A 26,681-nucleotide genomic window follows, 5' to 3' on the forward strand; every position below is an offset into this window, starting at 1 on the left:
TCCTGTGCACAGGTTCCTGGCTACGTCTGTAACAAACCCACTGCTAAAGCTAGCCTGAGCTCTCTAGCCTGAGAATTTCTCTCTTGAAAACTAACTCTTGGTTTCCTACATCAGAGAATCCCAGCACAGCCTTAACTCGCTGGTCAAGCTAACTTATTTCTAGCCTCATACCCAAAGCCACCCTCTCCGACAAGCCTTCCCACAGACCTCTCCCAGTCTAAGTCCTCTGTTTTCCTGCAGCTACCCTCCCAAACTCTGGCATAACACTTATCACACTGTCCTGTAATCAGGGTTTACTAGTTCACCTCCCACTGTAGTGAGACATCTCTTCTCTGTATCTCCAGGGCTAGCTACTCAATTAATATTAGCTATTAATAGCTATTGCATTAGGCACTATATATGAGTGTACATATATATGCATGAAAAGAGTGGGATAGAGGGAGAGAGAGATTGCTTTTTATTTTCTGTGAATCATAGCAACTTCTTTAAACAATGTCTAACTCCTCTCTTGTGAGGTTTCCCAGCAGGGCCAGCCTGCTGAGCTAAGTGATAATTGTAACTAATGTGCAGTAACAGCTCCTGCTTTGAATTAACCCTTTGTTTCTGTGCAGAGAATTCCAGGTGGTTAGCAGATGCTCATTGGCAGAAGCAACTGAAAATGGCCAGGCGGCATGCCCAGCAGAGTGGGCCTGGGTTTGGCCTACATATAAAAGCTTCCTTCTCTTCAGGATCTCTCTTAGCAGGGAGGCAGACACATTACAGATTGTTAAAATACAAAAGATAAGTTCTACAGGATGATACAATAATAAGATAACATAGGGAGAGGAAGAGAGAGAAAATAAGAATATAATTAATACACAAGCATAGCATATATAAGTAAGCGAAAACCAGAAACAGATAAATAAGGAAAATATGCATAGCTGCTACTATCCTCACTTCTACTACTGGTCACAAGGCTGTAGTTGATATGACTTCTTCCTCTACCAATTTCATGTTGCATTTCCTCAGTCATTATCTCAGCTGGCTGAGTACTTTATCTGTTGGAGTGACTCAAACCTGAATGTCTAGTAGTCTTGCTTTTTTTTTTTTTTTTTTTTTTTTGATACTGGGGGTTGAACTCAGGGGCACTCAACCACTGAGCCACATACCCAGCCCTATTTTGTATTTTATTTAGAGACAGGGTCTCACTGAGTTGCTTAGTCCCTTGCTTTTGCGGAGGCTGGCTTTCAACTTGCGATTCTCCTACCTCAACCTTGCGAGCCGCTGGAATTACAGGCATGCAAGTGCTGTATGTTTACATTAACTTCCATTATTGGACACAGAAGTAGTTAGGATCAGTCACTCCATCCATAATTCATGGCCAAATGTATTCTAATCCCCTAGTCTCATAGTAGAAGAATTCCTCTTTTGGTAACGAAGACCTTCAAACCACAAGCCCAAAGTTGCAGGAATACCAAGCAAAAATTCTGTGAGTGGGCTAAGTGTAATAATTCATAGAGCCTCTCCCACATTTGCCCCTTGATTCCAAGACCAGTTTGTTCTGTCTGTGGGAAGAGCCACACCGTGTTCTGATCACTGACTCAGAGCATATGCCACATCCTGTAAGTTGAAACCTCAGCATTTCAAGTCATTGGTCTCAATTGGCGTCATATCTAAGTCTTTATTCCCAGGCCAAATTGGGGCACATGATAAGAACAGGGAGTTCCCCAGGTTTGCACCCATTGTCACTGTGTTTTCTTCTGTGAAGTCAGTTCTTGGACAGCAGTAATGCTGTATGGAAGATGTCTGGGGCATCCTGGAGGTCCACCCTGTAGATAGCGTTGGTGCTGCACATGGAGGCCGAGGAGGAAAATCCACATTCATAATACTGTCTATTCCAATGGGAACAAAACATTGTCTCCTTCATAATGAAAAGGACCGATGTCATCAACCTGCCACCGGGTGGCCTGCTGATCTCCCTCCCTCCCCTGCACGAGTCTCTGTGGTTGGAGGTCAGGCTTTCAGTAAGGGCAGCAGCTCTGTTGGTGTTAGTGAAAGGAGGACCTTCTAGACCCTCCCACCATGCAGCCCCAGAAGCAGGCAGGAAGCCCTTCATTCTCAGAAGGCTGAGCACCAGATCAGAGTAGCCCTCTCTAGAACTCTCCTTGCTAAGCCCACAATCTCTTCTCCTTGGCCCACCCGTCCCCACAATGGGGTGGTAGCTGCTTGCTGTGGTCCCTACCTCTGGGTTATCCTGATGCTCTGTTTTTGCTCTTCGGTCAATGGGAAGTGAGGGGTGGCAGGCAGGAAGAAGCCAGGTGTTCCGTGTCCCCTCCCTCTGTCCCAGGCAGTCCCTCCATAGGTGGCCATGCCTCCACCACAGCTCCACCAGCTGTCTCCTCTTCCCTTTGACCTTTGACTTAGGGGATGGTAGGAGCTTCCCTCAGTCGCTAGCCCCTGGATTGCCTCCCCAGCCCCCGCTGGGCTCCTGGGCTCCTCTAACACCCAACATCAATGCCCCTTGTCCCCCGCCACACACACACCTTCTCGCATGTTGATTAGCCTGACTGATTGATGGGCTTGGTTCCTAACCTCAGCAAACCCATACCCCACCCACCCTGCTGCCTGGAAAAACTGTATTTCTTAACCCAAGGTTCAGCTTTAAAATCTTTCCTTTCCAAGGACTTGCCTACCAGGTGCAAGGCCCTGGGTTCCATTCCCAGCCCTGCAAATAAAAGAATTCTTTCCTTTCTGAAGACTTTCTTCTCTCCCACTCCCACTCCCTCTCCCTCATCCCTGCCTCTGAATTCATCGCTCTGCCTCTCGGGGCACCCCTAGCACTTGGATTCTAACACCTGCTCCTCATAATTGTTCCTGTACCTTCTTTGGCTAGGGTGGGAGTTTCTTGATGGCACAACTAAATTTTGTGTATATATTTGACACAAGATGGACACTCAGCAAATGTTTATGTATGGGAAGGTTAAGTGGGGCCCTATTATTTAATGGACACAGGGATGATGGTGATGGCCACACAATAATATGAATGTACTCAATGCCACTGAACTTTAAAATGGTTAAAATGGTAAATTTCATGATATGAAATTTGTATATACATGTATGAAATTTGTATACATGTATATATATATATATGTATATATATTTAGTTTATAAACATATATATGTTTATCACAATTTTCTAAAAGCTAAATTATATTAACAACTAAAATGCCCTTTATTCTCAACTATAAAAAAAAAAAAGAAGTTCCACTCTCTATAAACCTTCAATTCTACTTTGATATCTGGACCTTAGAAATATTCTCACACTTTCATGTAGGAAGGAGCTCAGGGGGTAGATTTCCCCACTGCCTTATTGGCAGTAGCAACGGAAGGAGTGGGATGGGGAGGAAAACTGTCCTAAGGTCCCATTAGGAAAACAGATACAATGTACCTTTCATACTTTGGAATACTATATAACATTGAAAATGAACCAATGGCCAGGCACAGTGGTGCACACTTGTAATCCCAGCAACTTGGGAGGCTGAGGCAGGAGGATTGCAAGTTTGAGACCAACCTGGGTAATGTTTAAGAAACGACCTCAAAATAAAAAATAAAAGGATCCTGAGGATGTAGCTCAGTGGCTGAGTGCTCCTTGGTTTCAATCCCTAATACTGAAAAAAAAAAAAAAAGAGAGAGAGAGAGAAAAGAAAATGAATCAATGAAAGCAGCATGGGTCAACACAGATAGATCTCAAAAACAGAGTATTGTATGAAAAACAAAGCCACCAATCTGCAGTATGGTATCATTTAGTAAATCTTTAAAACAAATGAGACAGTGTAATATGTTACTATGGCCACATTTATATATGTTGCAAAATAAAAGTAAATAAATAAAAAGATTAGTGGTTAGCCCAAGGAGAGGCTGGGAAGAATGAGTGTCAGATTTTAGCTGTGCCTGTAAGATTTTTTTCTCCTAGAAAAGTAGAGAGTTCCGAAATAAATACAGCAAAATATTACATATTTGTTAGATCCAGTGAACGAGATAGATGGGGTCAATTAGATTGTTCTTTATTCTTCTGCATTCTTGGAATATCAAAATTTAAAATCTGAAATTTAAATTAAGTTGATAAAATAAAGGTCAGATTCCTCTGTGACACTCATCCTTTGACTAACCAAATTCTCACTGCCTCCCAACCTTGCAAGCCCAGACACTCGTCCACTTACTGAAGCACTAGTCAACGGGAGAAGAATGGAATATGAGAACACAAGTGTGATTGGTAGGATGATCTGGCAAGTAAAACTCCCACCCCACACATGCACACGCACACACCTATGGTAGAGTGCTAAATTCAAAAAATCCCAAGTGCCCACGGAAGTGTACAATAGAATAGAAATGGAGTATCTTCTCTTTTGTGCTAACCAAAGAACCAATGAGGTCATTGCTTAGAAATGGAAGGTGGCACTGACACAGCCTCTGCACGTCACGTTGACCCTGGGGCTGGCAGAAGAGTGGAGAAGAATGCTGATGTCACTGTGTCTGGCTTGGAGGCCCTTCACAGAGAGGCAGGCGGTGGCACTGTGGAGCCTAGAGGAGGTGAAGTAGGGAGGAAGCCACCTGCCCAAGAGTTCCTGCAATCACCGTTTTGAACCCATGCCTCAGGCCTCTAGCTCATGCAATCCTTAGAATACCATCTCACTCCAGTAAGATTGGCAGCCATTAGGAAGTCAAACAACAACAAGTGCTGGCGAGGATGTGGGGAAAAGGGTACACTTGTACATTGCTGGTGGAACTGCAAATTGGTGAGGCCAATTTGGAAAGCAGTATGGAGATTCTTGGGAAAGCTGGGAATGGAACCACCATTTGACCCAGCTATCGCCCTTCTCGAACTATTCCCTGAGGACCTTAAAAGAGCGTACTATAGGGATACTGCCACGTCAATGATCATAGCAGCACAATTCACAATAGCTAGACTATGGAACCAACCTAGATGCCCTTCAATAGATGAATGGATAAAAAAAAAATGTGGCATTTTTTTATAATACTATGGAGTATTACGTAGCACTAAAAAATGACAAAATCATGGCATTTGCAGGGAAATGGATGGCATTAGAGCAGATTATGCTAAGTGAAGCTAGCCAATCCTTAAAAAACAAATGCCAAATGTCTTCTTTGATATAAGGAGAGCAACTAAGAACAGAGCAGGGAGGAAGAGCATGAGGAAAAGATTAACATTAAACAGAGACGAGTAGTGGGAGGGAAAGGGAGAGAGAAGGGAAATTGTATGGAAATGGAAGGAGACCCTCAATGTTACACAAAATTACATATAAGAGGTTGTGAGGGGAAAGGGGGGGAAACAAGGGAGAGAACTGAACAACAGCAGATGAGGTAGAGAGGGAAGATGGGAGGGGAGGGGAGGGGGGATAGTAGGGGATAGGAAAGGTAGCAGAATACAACAGTCACTAATATGGCATTATGTAAAAATGTGAGTGTGTAACCGATGTGATTCTGCAATTTGTATTTGGGGTAAAAATGGGAGTTCATAACCCACTTGAATCAAATGTATGAAACATGATATGTCATGAGCTTTGTAATGTTTTGAACAACCAATAAAAATTAATTAATTAATTAATTTTTTAAAGAAAAAGCTTCTAGGCAAACTGCTCCCCCCCCACCCCAGTCAACCTCACCTAACACTCCCAGAAACAGGGGGGCCTACGGTTTCTGATGCAGCCAATTCCATTAATGAATCACTTCAGTTGTTGGAGATCTCTTTTCCTTCCTTCCTTCCTCCCTTCCTCCCTCCCTCTTTCTTTCTTTCTTCCTCTCTTTCCTTCTTTCTTTTAAAGAGAAATAATCAAATCTAAAGCAGAAAGTATAATACACAATCTCCCTGTGTAAATTGAGCGCGCGTGCGCGCGTGTGTGTGTGTGTGTGTGTGTGTGTGTGTGTGTGTGTGTGTTTGGAAGATCATATGCCAAAATACTAACACTCTAAAGGTTGGGATTGTTTGTGAATTTTTTTCTTTTGCCTCTCTGTATCTTTTTATATGAGAAAGTTTTGCTCGGGTAGAAGGAGAAGAAATAAAATTACATATAGTTTAAGATTCATGGGGAGGGGCTGGGGTGTAGCTCAGTGGTAGAGCCCTTGCTTAGCATGCACAAGGCCTTGGGTTCCATCCCCAATGCCAGGGAGAGAAAAAAGGCAAAGACTGGTGGGGAGATGAAGTTGTTTTTAACAGAAGTGAAACAGGTCTTTTTGTATCCTCCCGTTGGGTCCAGTCCTGTGGGCTTTCCCCTCACTTGGGTCCAGGTGGGCCAGCCAGAGAGGCCAGGGCAGGTTCAGCATGGCAGGTCCAGCTGAGCATGTGCCACCCACAAAGAGCAGAGGGAGCTCGCCAGCAGCTAAACAAACAAGCCTGCCCATACCTCAGCCCAGTGAGCTAAGAAAACCAGTTTCCTCTCAGAACACAGGGCCATTGGCCACTACATTCCAACCAGCATGACAGTGATCTTAAAGCCAGTCCAGCCAAAGATGGGTTCATGGAGGAATGTCCAGGGCAGGAGAAGAAAATAATTATAGCAATTGATACGTACCTACACCTGAAGAGAAAACCTTTCTCAGGCATCATCTTATTGGGTTCCTAACCACCTCGCCACCCACAGTACCAACCAAAACACCGGCCCATACAAAACACTGTGTGACGATGCATTTGCTGGAGAAATGGACCCAACGTTGCATTAGGTTCTCAAAGAGGTTTGTGGGCTCCAAAGGGTTAGGTTAGGTCCTCTGGCTGATGGGCCCAGCCCTGGATCCCTGCATTCATCTGTTCAAAGCAGGGTTGGCCTGAAAGATCTCTGCAACCTCCTCCAGCTCCTGCTACCCTGCCTCTTGTCACACTGTCCACGCACTTGGGCACTAGATCTTACTTCCAGGACCTGGAGGTGACCCAACCTTCACGCCCCATCACAGCCCCAGGAGCTGCCATGGAAGATGAGGATGTCCGCTTGCCTGGTGACAGGATTTGCAGGCAACAAAGCCCTCTGCCGGGTGAGAGGATTGTGTTGCCTGTCTTGGTTACGATTTATTCTCCTTGGTCACTTTGACTGCAGCCAAGTGCCAGGAGAAATTTGAATCTGAATGCTGCTGCCTCTGGAATAAGCTCAGAAAAAGATACGCGCGGTCTTCAACAAAGGGCAAGCCTGGCTGAATCTGAAGAACCACATTTGGAGTGTGACAAAGACACACAGGCAGACACTGTCCGATTCAGTCGAGCCTCAGGGAATCAGAGAGAGATTCCCTTCCTACTGGAGGGAGAGATTAAGTCTGCAGGAGAGGTAGTAGCTTAGCTCAGAAAGGTCAAAGGAAGCCAGGAGTGGGCCGGAGGGATGGGAGTGTGGGCAGGGGGGAATTCATCTGCAGGATAAATTCAGTATGTCACAGGTATAAGCAATAAAAGGGCTGCTTTAGTGACAGATTGGCAGGCACATTTGTTGCAACAAGGTTTGCAACAGTATCAAATTGCAGAGTATACCTGTGCATCCCTGGGAAACTGTTTAAATGCTCTATTAAATACTCCAAGGCCATGAAAAAACAATCTGGTAGGTCAATGTTGACCCTTAGAGGAAAATATTCCAAGTTTCTAGTTAAGCAAAGAAAAAAAAGCAAGGTCTAGAAAGGTATGTGATGTTTGTTACCCTTACTTTTAATGGGAAAAGGCTTATAGAGTCATGTAGTATCTTGAAAAAAGTTCCCCAAAACATGTTAAAAGTGGGAAGGAGTTTTCTCCTTTCCATTGGATATCCTTCTAGACTTTTTAAATGTTTTTTACCATGCAGCTATATTCCTGCTTGAAAGTATAAATAATGCCAAAAAGGGAAACGTGGGGAGGGGGAAGCAGCCGTCCACTTCTGAAGTCAGCTCTACCATGAATCCATCTTCCCTTCCCAGGTGCAATGGTGAATGTTATGTTAACTTGACTGGGCCACGGTATGGTCAAACATTATTCTAGATGTTTCTGTGAAGGTATTTGTTAGGTGATTACCATTTAAATTAACAGTCTTTGCCAGGTGCAGTGGTGTACGCCTGTAATCCCCATGGTTCAGGAGGCTGAGGCAGGAAGATCAAGAGTTCAAAGGCAGCCTCAGCAGTTTAGTGAGGCCCTAAGCAACTCAATGAGACTCTGTCTTAAAATATTTAAAAAGGTCTGGGCATGTGGCTCATTTGCTAAGACCCCAGGGTTCAATCCCTGGTATCCCCCCAAAAAACAATTAAAATTAACATTTTGAGTAAAGCAGATTACCTTCCATTGTGTACATGGGCCTTATCCAATCAGTTGAAGGTCTTAATAAAAAAGAATGACTTCTCCCGAAAAAGAGGGACTTCTGCCAGCAGATAGCTTCTGGACTCAAACCACCACTCTCCCTCAGGTCTCCACCCTGTCAGCCTACCCTGCAGTTTGGAATTATCAAAAATAAATATCTTGCCAGGTGCAGAGGCACAGGTCTGTAATTTCAGCAACTTGGGAGGCTGAGGCAGGAGGATCTCAAGTTTGAGGCCAGCCTCAGCAACTTAACAAGGCCCTGTTGCAAAATATGAAATTAAAAAAAGTCAGGGGATGTGGCTCAATGGTAAAGCACTTCTAGGTTCAATCACCAGTACTAAAAAGAGAACAAAAAAACAAACGTCTCTTTTTACACACACACATACACACACACACACACACACACACACACACACACATTCTGTTAGTTCTGTCTGTCTGGAGAACCCTGACCAGTGCAACAGGGCAGGATGAAGTTGAGGTTCAGGCGTGCATCACTATGGGAACTGAGAATGGGTCCCACTTTCTGGGCTTTTCTTCCACTGTACCAGCTAGCCTGTATTGTTTACTTTATCTCTGTGCCTCTGGGTCCTTCTGCCTATTGAAGTCTTTTTCTGGGAAAGACTGGGTCTCTCGTTTAATAATTATAGTCATGCACCACTGAGCTGAGGTTTGATCAAGGGATGGGGGGCGGGGTGGCTGGGCAGGTCTGAGAATTATTCACACATGTAATAGACACTGATCTCCCTCTGGGTAGAGCTCCGAGGAAGGTGAGTCTGATCTGTGGTCTCTCAGAACGTGGAGCAAATCCACCCATCCTTCCTCCACTGGACACTTTGAATACTCCCTGAGCATTAACTTATTTACTTATTTACTTCCTCCTGGCCTTCCCTTAGGATCTTTCTTTTCCCTCTCCTGCTTTTCAAGTCGTCCTTTCTCTTCCATGTCTTCTTTGTGAACAAAGTTACACTAATAAGGCAAAAATAAAGATGTTGCTATGTTTCTGCTTCCTCTGGGGGTATGATCCTATTTGCGTCAGTTCAAATAGTGGTGGCAGCTTCAGGGGCCAGCAAATTCTGCTGAGCCAAAAAGACAGTCAGCCAGTTACTTTGTCTCAAAGATCCAAATAATGTTTCACCATTCTCTCCAGCTTTCATTGTTTGACAGAATAAAACCCAGCAATTCAAGTCAAGATGATTGAAAATGACATGTATAGATGCCCTCTTTTTCTCTCCCTTTCCAACTCATGACACACTGAATTATTCATTAGGACTGTTATTCATTCTTCATCCCACCATGAAAAGAGGGCATAAAATGATTTCAAACCCAACGTCCTGCAATGGGTGGTCCCTGTAAAAATGAGTCTCCTTCCATGTGTCCCCAGCTTCAATTAAGTACCCAGCCTACAAAGACGTCCAGAACCCAGTTATGATTAAGGCATTGCTCTAGACTCTGAAAGGATTCAAAAGGGCAGAGAAAGCATCATGAACAAAAGGAGCGGGCTAAGCACACACATAAACAGACTGTAAATAAGCAAAGCAGTAGAAGGCTGGAGAAGTGACAGATGGGAGGAGAACGGTCACTGTGGGCTACAGTATTTTACAAGACTCTGGCCTGAGCTTACATGACACAGTCAAAAAGGAGTCCTGCTTGAAATGCTGTTGTTTCAGAGCGACTCATGGGAATGTAGCTCAGTGGAAGAGCACTTGCCTAGCATGCACAGGGGCCTAGGTCCATCCCAGCACCGCGCTAAATAAATAAATAAGTTGTTATGTTATTTAATCCCTGTAGCTACCCAGAGGGGTGGCTGGTTTATGCAGATGTTCCCACTGTCCAGATTCGGATTGAATTAACAAAGATTTCCAGCCACACGTCAGGAAGGGACGTGCAAAGAAGCCAGGTGCTGTGACCAAGGTTACCCAGCATGCGGTGTCAGAATCAGGGATAGAACAGGTCTTCCCGTTCTGTTCATTGAATGAGAGACCAAGTCTTTTCCAGAAAAAGGCTTTGACAGGCAGAAGGGCCCAGAGGCACGAGATAAAGTAAACAATTCAAGCTAGCTGGTCCAGTGGAAGAAAAGCCCAGAAAGTGGGACCCATTCCCAGTTGCCATTGGACATGCACACACACACCCACACCCACACCCACACACACAAACACACACACACACACATATGCACACACACATACACACACATGCACGCACACATGTGTAAATTCCCTGCCATCTTCAAAGTACGTCTCTGCTTGAGAGAGTATGAACAACAAGCAAAGCATTAGCCATGCATCAGCTGAGGCAGGATTGAAAAGGACAGCCTGAACTTACAGGACCCCTGTTGGAATCCATTCAGCAGCATAAATATGACAAGTACAGAAACTGCCACTGGTGTCTGACTTTTTGTCAGAAATGCATAAAAGAAGTAATAGTAATTCTGCCTGGCAAAATAAATAAATAGAGCTCTATCTTCCATGCAAGGTTTTGTGTGTTGTCCCAGAATTGATGACATTTGGCACAATTTCAGTGACAGGCAAAAGAATTATCAGCAAGGAATTTGTTCTAGAGGCAGTAAATAGTGGGGTGAGGTGTTCAGTCAGCCATCGGGTGACCAGCTCAGATACATCAGCTGTTGCAACCCCAGCTGATGTGAGCAGAAAGAGACTGAGTGTGACCTGCCAAGAGATACCACGCAGTGGCCTCTGCTTTCTCTCCTCCGGTTGGTCAGTCTCCTTATCTGCAGACATTCTGATATAACTATGAAAAATTTCTTTGGAGCCTCAGAGAGCACTTCCACGTGAGAACAGTGCAGTCATCTTGACCTTTACTTTACTTTCTGGGACGTTTTCAGTGGGAGAAGGGGAGCTTCCTTGGGGTCCCTCTGGAGAGGCTTTAGACCTGAATAGATTCCCATAAAGGGTGAAGTTCAACTTCCTCTAGGATATTTGCTCCACCTGGCTTCCTGTTCTACAATGTCCACCCTAAATATCTCCAAGTAACAAAGATTATTTCTGAGATCTTAAATCCTACCCAGCATACTCCCATGGAGGGGTGTAATCTCCTCCAGGGTCCTGGGCACAGTTCATCTCATCTTGGATGCTGGTTGAAGCCATGGAATGAAGGAACTGACCGCTTCTGAAGGCAGTATCCTCCTTCTATTCAGGTCACTGTAAATGACAGGAGTCCTTTTTTGAGGTCAAACCTACTCCTGGTCATTTCAACCTGCTGGATTTAGTTCTGCACCCTCATCCACATGGTGATCCAAATTCCAGTCATATGGCAGTGCGAATCCTATTTCTGAGCATTCTCTGTTCCATGCCAAACACGCCTTCACTTTAATCTAACAAGACTATCAGATTAATCAAGTTTGAAAAACTAGTCCAGAGAATTTCTATGGAGCAAAAAGAAAAGAAGTCCTTTTTTGGAAACAACGGGAAGGAAGCAAAATTTGCATCCTTTATCTGATTGCTTTACAAAAGGCCTCAGCTACCAGGGAGGCCACAGGGCAAGATGTTGGGCCCATAATTTTTATAACAGTGATTGGATAAGGTGAGGGACCCCTCCCTCAGAAAGCAGGGAAGAATGTTTCTTCATCTGTGTAATGAGAGCTGGGCCAGATGATGTCCTCATGTCCTTCCAATCCTAATGCTCTCAAGGGCTTTGAATGGCGTGAAATGACAAGTTGGGTACTGTGTGTACCCAGTACTTTTTCCCGGGGCTTGGGTGTTATTATTCTAAGTCCCCACCCCTACTCACAATCACACCATTGGAAAGCTTAAAAGTCAGCTCCATTTCGAGGAAACACAGAGTTCATTAGGTCAAAGTTATATTTACATGTCAAGGTGCTACTCAGGCCTTTTGCCCAAGAAATGGATGGAGAAAGCGTCCCCCACGCTGAACTGCTGCCATCTGGTGGCCAGCCGTCCCATAACAGGAATGTGTCCTAATGAAGTTTTCGTGGATGGTTCTCAGGCTTCTTTCTGGGCTAGCCCTTAGCAAAATCCAAGGCAAATTGTCCCAGAACTCCAGTATCCCTTTCTGGAATTCTACTCTGTGACAAGAATGTATAATGGAAAAGGAGAAAATGAGGTCAGGCCCACCTGGCTCTGTGCAGAGATGTACACATTTATACATACATATATTGTATTTACACATACATATAATAATATAGAGAGAATATAATAATATAGAGAATAAGAAATGAGATGAAATATTTATAATTGACAAACCTCAGTAAAAAGTGTACAGAATTGATTGTATTAGCCTTGAAATTTTTCTGTGAGTTTGAGATTATTTCACAGTAGAAAATGTTTTCCAATTCAGTTTTTTTATTAAGGAAAATATTGCCTAAGTTAAAAAATGATAGAAATAAGAAAATTAGCAGGTTAATAAACCCTAATAAAATTTTTGATTCTGGCAAGTGTCACTAATTTCACAGTAGAAAATGCTTTCCAATTCAATTTTTTTTTAATTAAGGAAAATATTAGCTGAGTTTAAAAAAATGATAGAAATAAGAAAATTAGCACCTTAATAAACCATAATAAAATTTTTGACTGAGAAATATCACTAATTGATGTTAATAAAACATGAAGTATAGCTGGCCACAGTGGCACACACCTGTGATCCCAGCAGCTTGGGACGCTGAGACAAGAGGATGGAAAGTTCAAGGCCAGCCTTGGCAACTTAGCAAGATGCTGTCTAAAAATAAATATAAAGGGCTGGTGACATGGCTCAGTGGTACTGTGCTCCTGAGTTCAATTTCTAATAATACACACACACAAAAAAAAAAAAATAGGTAAATGTTTGATAAGGAATTGCATTTACACAGCAATAGTAATACCAAATAATATCACAATAATACACAGTAATTCAGTGTCTTTTGTTGCCCAAAAAGGGAGGATAGTGATTTGCATGAATCCAGGGGTTGATCAGTAAAGGAAGAGTCCAGAGAGCTGCTATACAACAGGGTAAACACAAACTACCAGCCCTTTGTGGAGTTATGATAGGACCCTGCCAGGGAAATACAACCCCCCTTCTCTCTCTTTCACACACACACACACACACACACACACACACAGTCAATAAATGGCAAGATGAAAAGAAAATGTACTTTTAAATTTGACCTTAAAAATTCTTATCTGGTGTGGGGTGAGGTGGAGCACACCCACCCGTAATCCCAGCTCCTAGGGAGGTTTATGCAAGAAGATCCTAAGTTCCAGGCCAGCCTCGGCAACTTATTAAGACCCTATCTCAAAAGAAACAACCAAATGTGGTGGGGATGTAACTCAGTGATAGAGCACTCCTGGGTTCAATACCCAGTACCACACACACATACCCCTCCTAAAAATTTCACAGAAGTAGAGCTATAGTGATAAGGAACAAACTCTGCAGCTCAAGGTATTGAAGAGTCTTAGGAAAACAAACAGAATAGGACCCCTAAGGAAAGCCTAGTGCAGAAAGATGATTCCATAGTACATTAGCTTTGGGAGGTAAGAGAAAACAGGCCAGGGGTAAAGAGGAGACGCCCTGAGAAGCAAATAGAAGGACTCCAACCCCCTGAGGAAAGGATTACATTCTCCTTATTGTCAGGAAAAGAATTCCTCTTTCCGGGCTAATAAGGCTAATTTCTCAGTGAAGATTAAAACTGCATTGTATGGGCGGCTGGGACAGAGGAGAGTGGAACGAATCCCTGTGGAGGGGATTAAAACTTTCCTCCCTGGTCTCTCCTGGAGGCCAGGAGCTGAGCCTCTGAACAGTATTGTTCAAGGGACAGGGGAGGTGGGTGTTCATGCCACAATAGAACACGGACTCATCTGAAATCCCCAAAGACGGTTCTTTCTACAAAGATGGTCACTAATCCACTCAGCTGCCGGCTGACTGATTTAACACATCAGCTGAACAACCCTTCCTAAGAGATTTATGACTGCAACTAAAATCTTTGTTTGTACAAACTGTCAAATTCCTGCTGGGCGCACTTGACATCTGTCTTTGCTGGTCAGTGGAAGAATCAATGGCTACTACTTGGGAAAGACTAGGGGTTTGTCATTTCCTGCTGTTCGGAGGAGAGCCACACAGTATGTGAAGTCCCAGTGGTCACCATTAAGTAAACCAAATACAGGGTATGGGGATAGTCATTTCAACTTCGTCTGAGGAGCCCGAGGACATTCATATCCCTTTCCTCACCCCTGCATACTCTTATTACCTCGAGCCTAACGCTGGCCACCGCTTCCCTGATGCTCTGTGAGAATCTATTCCCAGGCCCCTGGCCGTCCCCATCTACCCAGCCTCATGCTGGGTCAGTCCTCCTCAGCACTGCCTTCAGTGGGGGCATCCTGATGAGCACAGGCAGCAGTGGACGTAGAGCAGGGGGTTGTGCACCAGTCCAGGGCAGGGGAGCAGAGCCCCAGAGGGGTGACACAGGACAGCTGACCCAGAGAGGCAGGGCAGAAAGCAAGGCCAGCAAAGGTGAGGTGGATGAGGTACCTGGAAACTTGGAGGTCCTGAAGTCATCAGGAAGGTACGCAAGTGCAGAACTGGCAGGGAGTGTGATGGCAAAGAGCACGGGCTTCAGACTCGGGCCTAGGTTCACATCCTGTCTCTGCCTCTTCTCAATCTAAGTTCTTTTCTTCTCCCCTCTTGGTACTGGGAATTGAACCCAGGGCCACTTTACCACGGAGCTACATCCCTAGTCCTTTTGATTTTTTTTTTTTTTTTTGATTTTTTTTTTTTAATTTTGAGACAGGGTGTCTCAAAGTTGCCCAGGCTGACCTCGAATTTAAGATCCTCCTGCCTGGGCTTCGTAAATCACTGGGATTACAGGTGGGCACCACCACACCTGGCCTTGAACCTCCGTTTTCTTCTCTGTAAAATGAAACAGTCATACTTAGCATGGTGGACCCTGGGCTGGGCTTCCTGACCACCTCTACAGGAATGAAGGACTTACCCTCCACCTGCTGTAGAGGGTGGCTGGAGATAACTGTCGTATGGGCCCTCCAGTCTGCAACACCTTGTCCTGGCAGCCCTGGCAAACTCACGCACTCACTGCTCCAAGCACTGAAACTCCATGCAAGCAATTTTTTAAAGTAGACTTTTTACTGAAGCATAATATACGTAAAGACACATAGCATAGGTGTCCAGCTGTATGGGACTTTATTAAGTGGACTGTAGACAAGTTAAGAAGCCAGGTAACCAGCTCCCAGCTTGAGACTCAGTACTTGAAAGTCATCTTGTGTCTCCTTCTCGTCACCACTCCCTACCCCGATTGAGGACCATCACCATCCTGACTTCTTACAGAATAACTTTTGTATTTAATATAAAGAGAAAGAACTTCAGAATGAAATTGACCAAATTAATGCTATGAGGGTATCATGGTGAATTCAGCTTTTATCTGTAACTATAATGCACTTATTTAATAAATAAATAAATATTAAATAAACACAAAATAAATAAATACAAGTAGAGTGGGAGGAGGGGGTCAGGGAATGGGAAGGGAGATGTCCCGGAGATTGAAATGAAGCCAATTATGGAGCAAATTATGAATATGTCAAATGAACTCCACTATTATGTATTACTATAAGGCACTAAAATAGACATTTTTAAAGTATGCACATTTAGTCCTACTCTTGAAAGTAGAGGTAGCTTGCAGACATTCCATCCTGAATATACCTAATCTTGTCAAAAAGTAGAGGTAGCGCCAATGGATGAAGTTTCCAGACACACAAAAAAATCACAGTGAAAAAGAAGAAATTGGCTACAAATTCAAATTATTAACTCCCAGCAGTATGTGATTTAACCTCCAAAAGCCTCAATTTTCTCATCTGTAATATAGGGCAATAGGATCTATCTCATATGCTGTGCCATGCTATCCTATTTGCCTTGCTGACCAACTGTTTACAGCTGCTCTCTACAATGTGATTGGACAAGTTATTGAGAAGTTGAGACGTGGCTGGCCCACGCTGAGATGTGCTGTAGGTACGAAATACATGCATCGGTTTTTGAAGACTTGATCTTTTTTTTAAACTTGTAAAATATCTCAATAATTTTTATATTGATGATGATAGGGAACAGATAGAGGTGAGCAGTGGGTACACAGGTTAAGGGAATAATTCTATAAACTGGGCCCACTGTGCTGGCCTCCACATGCATCGTAAAAAAAATTCAAAAAAATAAAAGCAATTTACCTGCAGCCCTGCCTGACTAAAGTCAACAGGCTACGTTACACTCCTCAGCAAACAACCTGTTATTTGAAGGAGAAATGAAAGTCCAAAATGCCAAGAAAAACACACAAGTGATTCACCTGAACAGAGCAGCAGCTGTGATGGAAGATATTCATGTTTTACCAAACTCAATGTCCCCTGGAGTTGCCTTGTTAGGATCTTCAGCAAGCAGCAGCAAAAGGAGCTGAATGAATACTTCCTGAAGGACCCCTCTCCATCCCACAGTGCCCTGGTGGTCCTGGCCACCACGCTTGACCTGGAGAAGCGTCATGTGCAGAAGTAGTTTGTGGCTTGCCAGGCCTCATACCCTGGCCGGGCACCACACCCTCAGCTGGAGCAGCATCTGAGCCCACCTTCTTCCTGGACAGAAGTCGTCTACCTGTGCTGGGGCCAGTGGGCTTACGTGGGCACACCCAGAGGCAATGGGCGACTTAAGTGCCAGTCCTTAGGATTTCTTCCCAGAGGACCAACCCTGCTTCTCCAGTCCAGGACAGGCCTGTGGGCAGCGTACAGGAGGGCGTCCCATCAGCAGCAACCCAGCTTCAGGGCCCCAGTGGGCCAGGGGGCCAGGCCTGTGAGGCTCTATATAGCTTCGAAAGCTCCGAGTCTCTGTCTTCACATCTTCGGACCCGGAGGAAGAGGACACGGACAAATCAGGTCCAGGAGATTCCTGAATGTATATGGGTTCTACGCCTCTACTTTCGCATCTGATTGTTGTCCCCACCTGTCATTTCAGTCACCAGGGAAGCAAGTGTCTGGGTTTCTGGTCTAGGAGTGGAATGGGTGTTCCTGGATCCACTTCCTTCCCTTGATGTTGCCCCAGAGCTCTTTAGGGGGCTGTGCCCTGCACCCTCGACACTCAGTATTGTGAGCTTCTGCAGGCTTGTGTACTACCTATGGTTTTCATCAAACTCCCTCCTGAATATTAAAACATTCTCACATGGTTTTGGTTTTGGTTTTTTTTGGTGGGGGAATAATGAGAATTGAACCCAGGGGCACTTTACCCCTAAGGCACACTTCCAGCCCTCTTCATATTTTATTTGGAGACAGGATCTTGCTAACCTGCTGAGGCTTTTGAGCTCCTCAGCCTCCTGCCTCAGCCTCTGGAGCCACTGGTATTATAGGTTTGGATTTCCTTTATCCTGTACTCTTGGCAATTAAAGTTCCTCTGGTTCTCCACCCCACCACCACCAAAAAAAAAAAAAAAAAACACGTTACCCTGAAAGTGGGAATGATTTTTGTGACCTATACATAGATCAGATCCCAGAGTTCAGGGAGATAAGGATAATTCCCCTTACCCATAAAATCTATAAGGACAGAAGATTTCAGCCAGGCATGATGCACACGCCTGTAATCCCAATGACTCAGGAGGCTGAGGCAGGAGGATCACAAGTTCAAAGCCAGCCTCAGCAACAGCAAGGTGCTAAGCAACTCAGTGGGACCCTGTCTCTAAATAAAATACAAAATAGGGCTGGAAATGTGGCCCAGTGGTCAAATGCCCCTGAGTTTAATCTCCAGTTAATCCCCCGCCAAAAAAGGGACACATTTCAATCAGAACTGGTAAACATGGGCCAAAGCGACCTAGAGTTGTCACAAACAGTGGAAACTTGAAAGTCTGATGTCATCCTTCTGTCAGTCAAAAGTCAAGAGGCGAATTTGAGTGGGATTTTAGAATTTTCCCTGGGGCCCACCAAGAAGACTGGAGGGCAGGTGACTGGGGAAGCTGAGGCGAGACGATAGCAAGTTTGAGGTCAGCCTCAGCAATTTAGGGACACTCTGTCTCAATAAAAAATGAAAAAAAGTGAGATAGCGATTTAGCATGGAGAGATATACTAAGTCTTAAAGGAAACCTCCTTGAGCCATTGAGATTCAGAAAGCTGAGCTGCAAATCTTGAAAAAGCAGGCATTTGGCCCATACCCTTGTAAAATGAGGGAAATACACAAGTGCAGGGAAAACTGGCATGAAACAGTGCAGCTCCACCCTGGCTCCAGATTGGCCCCGGATACAGCCCTTTTTTAAGAACTGGACTCCCAACACAGGCTGGGCTTCTCACCCTGGAGATAGCCCACTTCTCCTGTGAATGTGTATCTACTTCCTAAATAAACCTCTGTCTATGTCTTTGTCCGGCTCAGGCTGAAATTCTGTTCTGTCAGGTCTGCCAACAGCCCCTCTGGCCTTGAGTTGAATTCCCGCTTCCCTCTGAGAACTCCTACGACCCTTCTCTGGAGACATTTATTCTCCCTTGATGAAAGGACCAGGGATAGTCAGTGGTAGAGTGCCCCAGGTTCAATCCCCAGCACAAAACAAACAACTGGAGTGGGGAGGGGCAAGCGATGCGGTCCTCCTCCTCCTCTGGGAGTGCTCCTCTTCCCTTTTTCAATCCCTTCTAATAAAACTCATGTCCGCTATCTGAGTGGTATGTCTGTGATGAAATCTTTCTGGCCTGATGGCAAGAATCAGGGTGAGAAAGGACTGCCAAGGCTGTCTTAGCCTGGCAGCAGGCCCATGCCCTGTGACAATGACATGCCAAAACAATCCCACTTGGGATACATTACATTATATGAAATGAGCTATTAATATTAAAGTATATATACAAATGGAATCTTATAATACAATACTCTTTTGCTGCATGTTATGTTTGTTTGCACATGAGTGACTTTAATGACTACTGTGCTATGCACTGTTATAACTTAAAAAGTGTGGGGCTAGGGTTGTGGCTCAGTGGTAGAACGCTCCCCTAGCACATGCGAGGCCCTGGGTTCAATCCTCAGCACCACATATAAATAAATAAATAAAATAAAGATATTATGTCAACTTACAACTAAAAAAATACATACATATATGTGTGTGTGTGTTTCTTTTTTCTTGTTTTGTTAACAGGGATTGAACCCAAACAAAGGTCACTTTATGGCTGAGCTAAATCCCCAAACTTTTTAAAAATTTTTTATTTGGAGACAGGGTCTTGCCAAGTTTAAGAGTCTCCCTCAGTTGCTGAGGCTGGCTTTGAACTTGCAATCCTCCTGCCTCAGCCTCTGGAATCACTGGGATTATGGGCATGCACTGCTGTACCCAGCCTAAAAAGTGATTTCTATCTCCTAATGTCCTTGCCAAGATGGAGTGCAACATTAGTCCTAAAAAAAGTAAAGGTATTGTGTCCATAGACAACTAAAAAAAAATTGGAAAAAAGAAAAAAAGAATTGCTTGCAAATGCCATGCACAGTGGCACATGCCTGTAATGTTAGCTACAGCTACGAGCGACTAAGATGGAGAATCCCAAGTTCCAGACCAGCCTCAGCAACTTAAGAAGATCCTGTCTCCAAAAAGAAAAAAGGAAAAAAAGTGTGGGCTGGGGATGTGGCTCAGTAAAAAACTCCCCTGGGCTCAATCTCAGTAACAAACAAACAAGAAACAACATCATCATCAACAACAACCAAAAAAAAAAAAAAATTAAAGGAGATATATATCTGGGATTTGTTTTAAATTGAAACCAAAGGTGCTTAACCACTGAGCCCCATATCCGTCCTTTTTTATTTATTTTATATCTTTATTTTTATATGGTGCTGAGGATCGAACCCAGTGGCTTGTGAGCGCTCTAGCACTGAGCCACAAATCCAGTCCCCTTTTTATTTTTTATTTTGAGAAAGGATCTCGCTAAGTTGCTGAGGCTAGCTTTGAACTTGCGATCCTTCTGTCTCAGCCTCCCGAGTCGCTGGAATTACATGCGCCACCACGTCCGGCTTCTTTCTTCTTAATTACGTTTATAAATTACTTTCAAGTAGTTTATGATCGCACAATCAAACCTAACGAATGTTCTCGGCTAAACAAAATCTCTCGTTCATGTCTAGTAACATATTTCTAACCTAGAACTACAAGCCTGGCTTAGTTGACTGATATTTAACACCCATAACTTTATTTCTGGATACCAAATAAATATGAGAAATTTGAGACAGTCTCTAAGGAGACTGGCATTCGTTCCAGGCATTCTCAAATCATATCCCACACTCCCTTTCTGCCCTCCCAGTTCTCGTTTTTTTTTTTTTTATCCTGAAATCTCGCGAGAGGTCGAGTTTTCATGAATTCTCCCAGAAGCCACCGCTCTTCCTCTTCCTGTAAGCGGCCTGAGGTGAGTGCTTCTCTAGAGTCTGGGTGCGAGTGTTCAATCCTCCGGTCATCACCGCCATCCTGGCCTCTGGAGTGCGGGCGTCAAGGATCCCGGGAGGAAAACTCCCAGGGCTACGATTTCTTGCTGGAAGCGATGTTTTTCTGTGCAAGGAGACGTGGCAGAGTGCCCGATTTGGTGCTCCCCGGCCTGCCAGGCCTCTGTGAGCTGCAGAGGAACGTGATGGATGGGGACAGGGGAGGGAGAAGCTCGTCGGCTGGTGGGGGTACGGGCAGCTGCTCTCCGTGTCTACTCCGACTGTGGAGGTCCAGTGTCCCGCGGTGAGTGGTGGCCAGTACGCGGAGCATTTGTGGCCGCAATGCGAGAAAGTTTTGAGGGAATAAAGGCAGATCGAAACCAAACCCTTCTCAGTTAAGTGCTGCAAATTGGATGGCTCCTACCTAACGTGGATGATAGTGTAAAGTCTGTGGTGTGGGAAGCTATTCTTGTGAAGCTGTGTGAATGAAGGGGTTTCTGTAAAGAGGTAGGGAGGGCGGAGAGGATCGGAGTTGGTTTTTGCTATGTCAAATGCCATGCATTGGCGGCATCTTAGGTCTAAAAGACCCACGTTTAGATCAAAACTGGCTGTTTTCTTCTAAAGGGGAAGGGAGGGGGTTGATTGGAGGTCCAAATCACTCTTCGTGTAATCAGCGCCGTAGTGGTTGGTTGATGGCAGAGGGAAGAGAAGAAAGGACAGGGTGGAGGGAAAGGACGGCTGCGATGATGGCATATCTTAGGACACCTTTGGATTGATCATGAAAACAACTGTTCTCTGAGCAGCTTCTAATAACACTTAACACTTTGTTATTTAAAGTTCACCAGTTACCCTTAAGTATCTATTACTGACAAGTATGGGGTGCTCCCTTCCAGGTGATCTGTGAAAATGGTCCGCTACTCTCTTGACCCCGAAAACCCCACAAAATGTAAGTGAATAGGACATAGATCTATAATTTCTACTTTGGGGTGAGCATAAAAGTATAGCCAGAAATTAATCAAAATTTTTTTTATATTCTAGCATGCAAATCAAGAGGCTCAAATCTTCGTGTTCACTTTAAGGTATGAGACTCCTAATGCACTCTAAGTTTTCCACATGCTCTAGTGTTGATCATGTTTAAAGGAAGCTGCAGTGATGCCTTTCTTAGGACACCACACAATTATCATGTATGACAATTTTGAAATTGCTTTAAAAATTATGCTAACCAAAACTTCATTACTCTTATTTAGAACACCCGTGAAACTGCCCAAGCCATCAAGGGTATGCATATCCGAAAAGCCACCAAGTACCTGAAAGATGTCACATTAAAGAAGCAATGTGTGCCATTCCGGCGTTACAATGGTGGAGTTGGGAGGTGTGCCCAGGTGAGAATTCTTAGTGGCTACTTGAAAATATAAATTGTTAAGGTGATTGGCTGGGATAATTGTGGCTAGAATCTGCCTTTGTCAAACTTTCTTGGTTGCTGTGATGACTATCTTAGGACACCTTTGGATTAACCATGAAATAAACCATGTGCTGAGCAACCTTGATATTAGATAAAATAGATTCATCATGGTTCCAATGTTCGTTTAAACCGTGGAAAGTTACTAATCACATTCCTTCATTTTCTCAGGCCAAACAGTGGGGCTGGACACAGGGCCGGTGGCCCAAAAAGAGTGCTGAATTTTTGCTGCACATGCTTAAAAATGCAGAGAGTAATGCTGAACTTAAGGTACCCAAACCATAAGCCTCCTTATGTGTATATGCAAATTAAGTGTTGTTCCTGATTTGTATCGTTGTTTTGCTGATTGAATCTCTCATTTAAATATTCTAAAGACTTCTCTGTCTCCAGCAGTCCAAAATTTTGTCTATAAAGATTTTCATAAAAATCTACCAACAGCTGTAACTTTTCTTGTGCCATGAACCTTTTGGTAGTATGATTAATTATCAAAATGATTGCCTTGTTAGTGGTTATATCAGGGTGTAGAAACTGGCTATACATTGTCCTCTTCACCATGACCCCACACCTGCACCCTTTTTTTCTTTACTGGAGATGGAACTCGGGAGTTCCTCTAAGCTACATCCTTCAGCTGCTACCACCATCCCCAACCTTTTTGACTGTCCAAGTTGTTAGACTGGCCTTGAACTTGAGAAGCTCCTGCCTCAGCCTTCTCATAACTTGGGATTCTAGGCATAGGGTGGTCACAAACTGGGGATACAACTCAGAGCACTTACTCTAGCACAGTAAGAACATCATTATGGTGATAACACAGAAAGCAGAGTGTGTCTTGAAAAAATATACTATTGAAGATCTTAAAGGATTATCTTTCAAAAATGATTTTATTCAGACATGGATGGGGTATTGGTTGGGAATTAGTATTTCCCTATAATGTATTAGTAGCGTTAAGACCATGAAAGATGTTATCTTATTTTGTTCTCCCTCTCTTGCCAGGGTTTAGACGTAGATTCTCTGGTCATTGAACATATCCAGGTGAACAAAGCACCCAAGATGCGTCGTCGTACTTACAGAGCTCATGGTCGGATTAACCCATACATGAGTTCCCCCTGCCATATTGAGATGATCCTCACTGAAAAGGAACAAATTGTTCCTAAACCAGAAGAGGAGGTTGCACAGAAGAAAAAGGTAATTATTTAATAGCTTGATTTTGTTCGTGTACTTTAGAAAGATCTATGGTTGCTGTGATGACCATCTTAGGACACCTTTGGAATAACCATGAAAGGAAAGTATTCTGAGCAACCTTTTAACACTTTATTTTGGCTTTCATGACCCTAATTTGTTTCTTGCCTAAACAATAAATAATAATTTTGTAGTTAGTATATCAAATGCATATAATTATCTGTGGTCCCACTTAGGTTTCCCTAGCCACTTTAAACACATGTCCCTGAAATCTCAAAATTTTTTTCCTTTTTCCTTTCCCAGATATCCCAGAAGAAGCTAAAGAAACAAAAACTTATGGCACGGGAATAAATTCAACAAAAAATAAATGCAAATAAAAGGATGTTGGTTGTCTTTATTATGTTTGTGTGGTGGTGTTGGGGATTGAACCCAGGGCCTAGCAAGTATTTTGGGTATTCTCACAAGTCATAAACTAAAATTAGAAACAGGCTTTTGTTTTTGTTTTGGGTCTTTGGCCTTGAACCCCTAGGATCAAAGTCATCCTCCAGCTTCTGAAGTAGCTAGGATAGTCCAAAATATGCTATTTTAATTCTCTTGAGATCCTTTGTATAAAATATAATATGGGGAAATTTCTGAAACTTTGTATTTTTTAAACAGCCTTGAGATTTAGTATGCCATACAGTCCACCCATTTATAAAGGGTATTGTGTTCAGTGAGGTACTCCATCACTACAATCAATTTTAGAATTTGTTCCTTGTCCCATAAAGGAATTTATGTGTGTGTGTTGGGGACTTAACCCTGACTGTCCCAGCCTTTTTTATTTTGAAATGGTTTCGCCAAGTTGCTGAGGCTGCTGTTGAATTTGGAATCCTCCTGCCTCATGCACTAGTTGCTGAGATTACAGGCATGCATCATCACACCTGACCCATCAAAGAGTCTTAACAGTAGTTAACTCATTCTCCATTTCCTCTCTTGATCCCTAAGTAACTACTAATCTATTTTCTGTATAGATCTGCCTCTTAAGAACATTTCATGAAAATGGAGTTAGTGTCTGATTTGGATTTCATGGCATGTTTTTGGGGTTTGTGTGTACTATGGCATGTATTCCATATAATCAATTCCTGAACAGTAGCTGTTCAAATAGTGTTGCAAAGCCTTGTGGGCACGTTTTTTTTGTAGGTATTTTTGCATTTCTTTTTTGATCATAAGATGATCCCAGGAACATGGTGAGGAACTGTCAAAAGACATTCCCACCAGCAGTGGTTCCAAATTCTTACCAGTACAAAATTACGATCCCAAAGGAGATGAAGCGGTACAACCGTTTTTTTTTTTTTTTTTTTCCCCTGAGTCAGCTACAGCTTTAATGAGAAATAGGACTAGTTGCCAGGTACAAGAAAAACCTGAGCATTTTAGTAAAACTTTCATGTTAACCATCTAATAAGCATTATAATCCACAAGGTAAAGTACTAAAGTTACAATAAATCCATGAGTGATAGTAGTTGTTCACATATAAAAATTTTCGTAACACTAAGTCCATTTTTAAACAATTTACAGAACATTTTATACTTTCAAAGGGCCACATAGGCATCAACATTTTGCTTTTCATAAGCAAAGTAACAATAACAAAGGACACTTAGACCTAATGCAGTTGAATGCACTTTGAAACTATTAGACATTCAAGTGACCATTTAAAATACTTAAAATTTAAAGTTGTAATAAATACACCAGAAAATGGAGAATGCCATTTTTACACCACTTTACACAAGCCTGTGGAGTGCAATAAAATAATCAACTTGACCTTCACAAATCTTTATAAAATCTCAAACTCTGAAAGGTAAAAAAAAAATCCAGTTATATATATATATATATATATATATATATGTTCATTTCTAAATTCTTCACAGTATTCTACCCTTCATTTCATAATTAAATCTTACTATCTATATCTATGTCATCTAATTAGAGGTGCCTTCAGATTTCCAATATAAATTAAAAGACATTTCAAAATGAAATTTATTCCACTAAAATGTCCATGTGTAGTGGTTTAAAGATTGAATACTGGGAACGCTACATCATTATCTGGAAATTTAATTAACTGTTGAGTCCTTATCAAAGTAGTTAACATAAGAGCAACTGAGGTCCGCCTCAGAGAACCCATAAGCAGGTCACCTTAGAGTGCATTGAAAATAGAAAATGAAGACACCCACCTTCTGGAATCTTGAAACCCACACTCCAATCACAAGGAGATGTAGAGCTTTCCAAGGAGGCAGAAACTTTGTCTAAAATTTCAAGATAATCCACCTGACTGTCAGAAATGTATATGCTAGGTAGCACATGATAGAAAATTAGGCTACACTCATTATTTATATAGAAGTCAAAGCAATGTCCAGAAGGGCAACAGATAACATTCCATTTTGCCTCAAAAACCTGACACTATCTCTTACAAGATTCTGTGAGATGGTTAAAACCAAAAGTATGTGTTTATAACCATACATAATTCAAATTAGGGGACAAGATAAAAAGTATTTATTCCCCACAAAAGACACTATTAATAAAGATCTTCTCTCTTCACAGATGGCCCATAGCACAGGTAGCCAACCTCTATATTTATCTCCTACAGACCCCAAAATGTACTCTGCCAAAGAAAAGACTTCAAAAATCAGAGAGCTAATTTTAACTTAAGATCTTCCCAGGACTTTTTGTAAGTGAGTTCCCACCCACATCTGAAGGCAACCCCTGACAGGTAAAAAGACAACAATGTACTAAGACATTAAGGAAACATAATCTTCTACATAAAAGTCCAGACAAAAAGTTATATAAGAAACCAGTATACTTCTCTGTAACAAATTCCAGCTTCAAAGAATACGTGTTAGGTTAACTAAAGAACTGTTATCAAAATCCATACTAATAGTCAAATCCTGTTACAACTTAAATGGGACTTTCCAAAGTCTTTAGTGGCGGTGGAATTTTGTACTGAACATCATTGAAGTAAATGGTCCACTGGTCTGGGCCTTCGGACCTTTAGGTTATATGGCCTCTGCTGTAAAGGTGTTTTGCTATAATTGGATTTGACCTCTTCCATGTAAGAAGATCTAAATTTTAAATGCAAAGTATTCTAACAAAGCTGTTGTGAGGATGACTGAGGTAGTTTGAGCTTTTTTGCTACGTTCTTCATGACCGTTAGCACTGCTCAACTTGTTCTCATCCTTATGATTGACAGTTCACACTGGAATCAAAGGTGAATTCATGGGAGTAGAGGTGAGATATCGTTAGGCAAGTCTTCCTGTAAGGAGCCTCAAGCATTGCTTCAATATCAATATCGTCTGCCATTTTCTCTAAACGCCTGTGGCAGCACAGGATCCACCCCTGCGGCAGCGTCGGCAAGCTCCCTGAAAATCATCTG

The 26,681-nt window shown here is 43.0% G+C and overlaps 1 protein-coding gene and 3 non-coding genes across 4 annotated transcripts; all 4 read left to right on the forward strand.

Moving 5' to 3' along the window:
- Positions 1-21,381: 21,381 nt before the first annotated feature.
- Positions 21,382-21,447, forward strand: LOC143383064 (small nucleolar RNA SNORD58). Its single transcript, XR_013089107.1, has one exon. It is a non-coding gene; the product is annotated as a small nucleolar RNA SNORD58 (small nucleolar RNA).
- Positions 21,448-21,472: 25 nt separating this feature from the next.
- Rpl17 (ribosomal protein L17) lies at positions 21,473-23,675 on the forward strand. Its single transcript, XM_076836728.2, has 6 exons — positions 21,473-21,589; positions 21,682-21,722; positions 21,891-22,025; positions 22,274-22,372; positions 23,093-23,284; positions 23,582-23,675. Exons 1-6 carry the CDS (start codon positions 21,550-21,552, stop codon positions 23,627-23,629), a joined length of 555 nt encoding a protein of 184 aa, XP_076692843.1. The 5' UTR covers positions 21,473-21,549; the 3' UTR covers positions 23,630-23,675.
- On the forward strand, positions 22,121-22,185 carry LOC143383062 (small nucleolar RNA SNORD58). The gene has a single exon (XR_013089105.1). It is a non-coding gene; the product is annotated as a small nucleolar RNA SNORD58 (small nucleolar RNA).
- LOC143383063 (small nucleolar RNA SNORD58) lies at positions 23,336-23,399 on the forward strand. The gene has a single exon (XR_013089106.1). It is a non-coding gene; the product is annotated as a small nucleolar RNA SNORD58 (small nucleolar RNA).
- Positions 23,676-26,681: the final 3,006 nt, after the last annotated feature.

Source organism: Callospermophilus lateralis, chromosome 17 (assembly GCF_048772815.1).
Source record: "Callospermophilus lateralis isolate mCalLat2 chromosome 17, mCalLat2.hap1, whole genome shotgun sequence".
Lineage (NCBI taxonomy): Eukaryota > Metazoa > Chordata > Mammalia > Rodentia > Sciuridae > Callospermophilus > Callospermophilus lateralis.

Excerpts from the sequence above, each read along its gene's own strand:
- Rpl17 (XM_076836728.2), top strand. The coding sequence starts at position 21,550 with ATGGTCCGCTACTCTCTTGACCCCGAAAACCCCACAAAAT. Across the intron at positions 21,723-21,890 it reads ATCTTCGTGTTCACTTTAAG|AACACCCGTGAAACTGCCCA; the intron begins GTATGAGACTCC and ends ACTCTTATTTAG. Across the intron at positions 22,026-22,273 it reads GAGTTGGGAGGTGTGCCCAG|GCCAAACAGTGGGGCTGGAC; the intron begins GTGAGAATTCTT and ends TCATTTTCTCAG.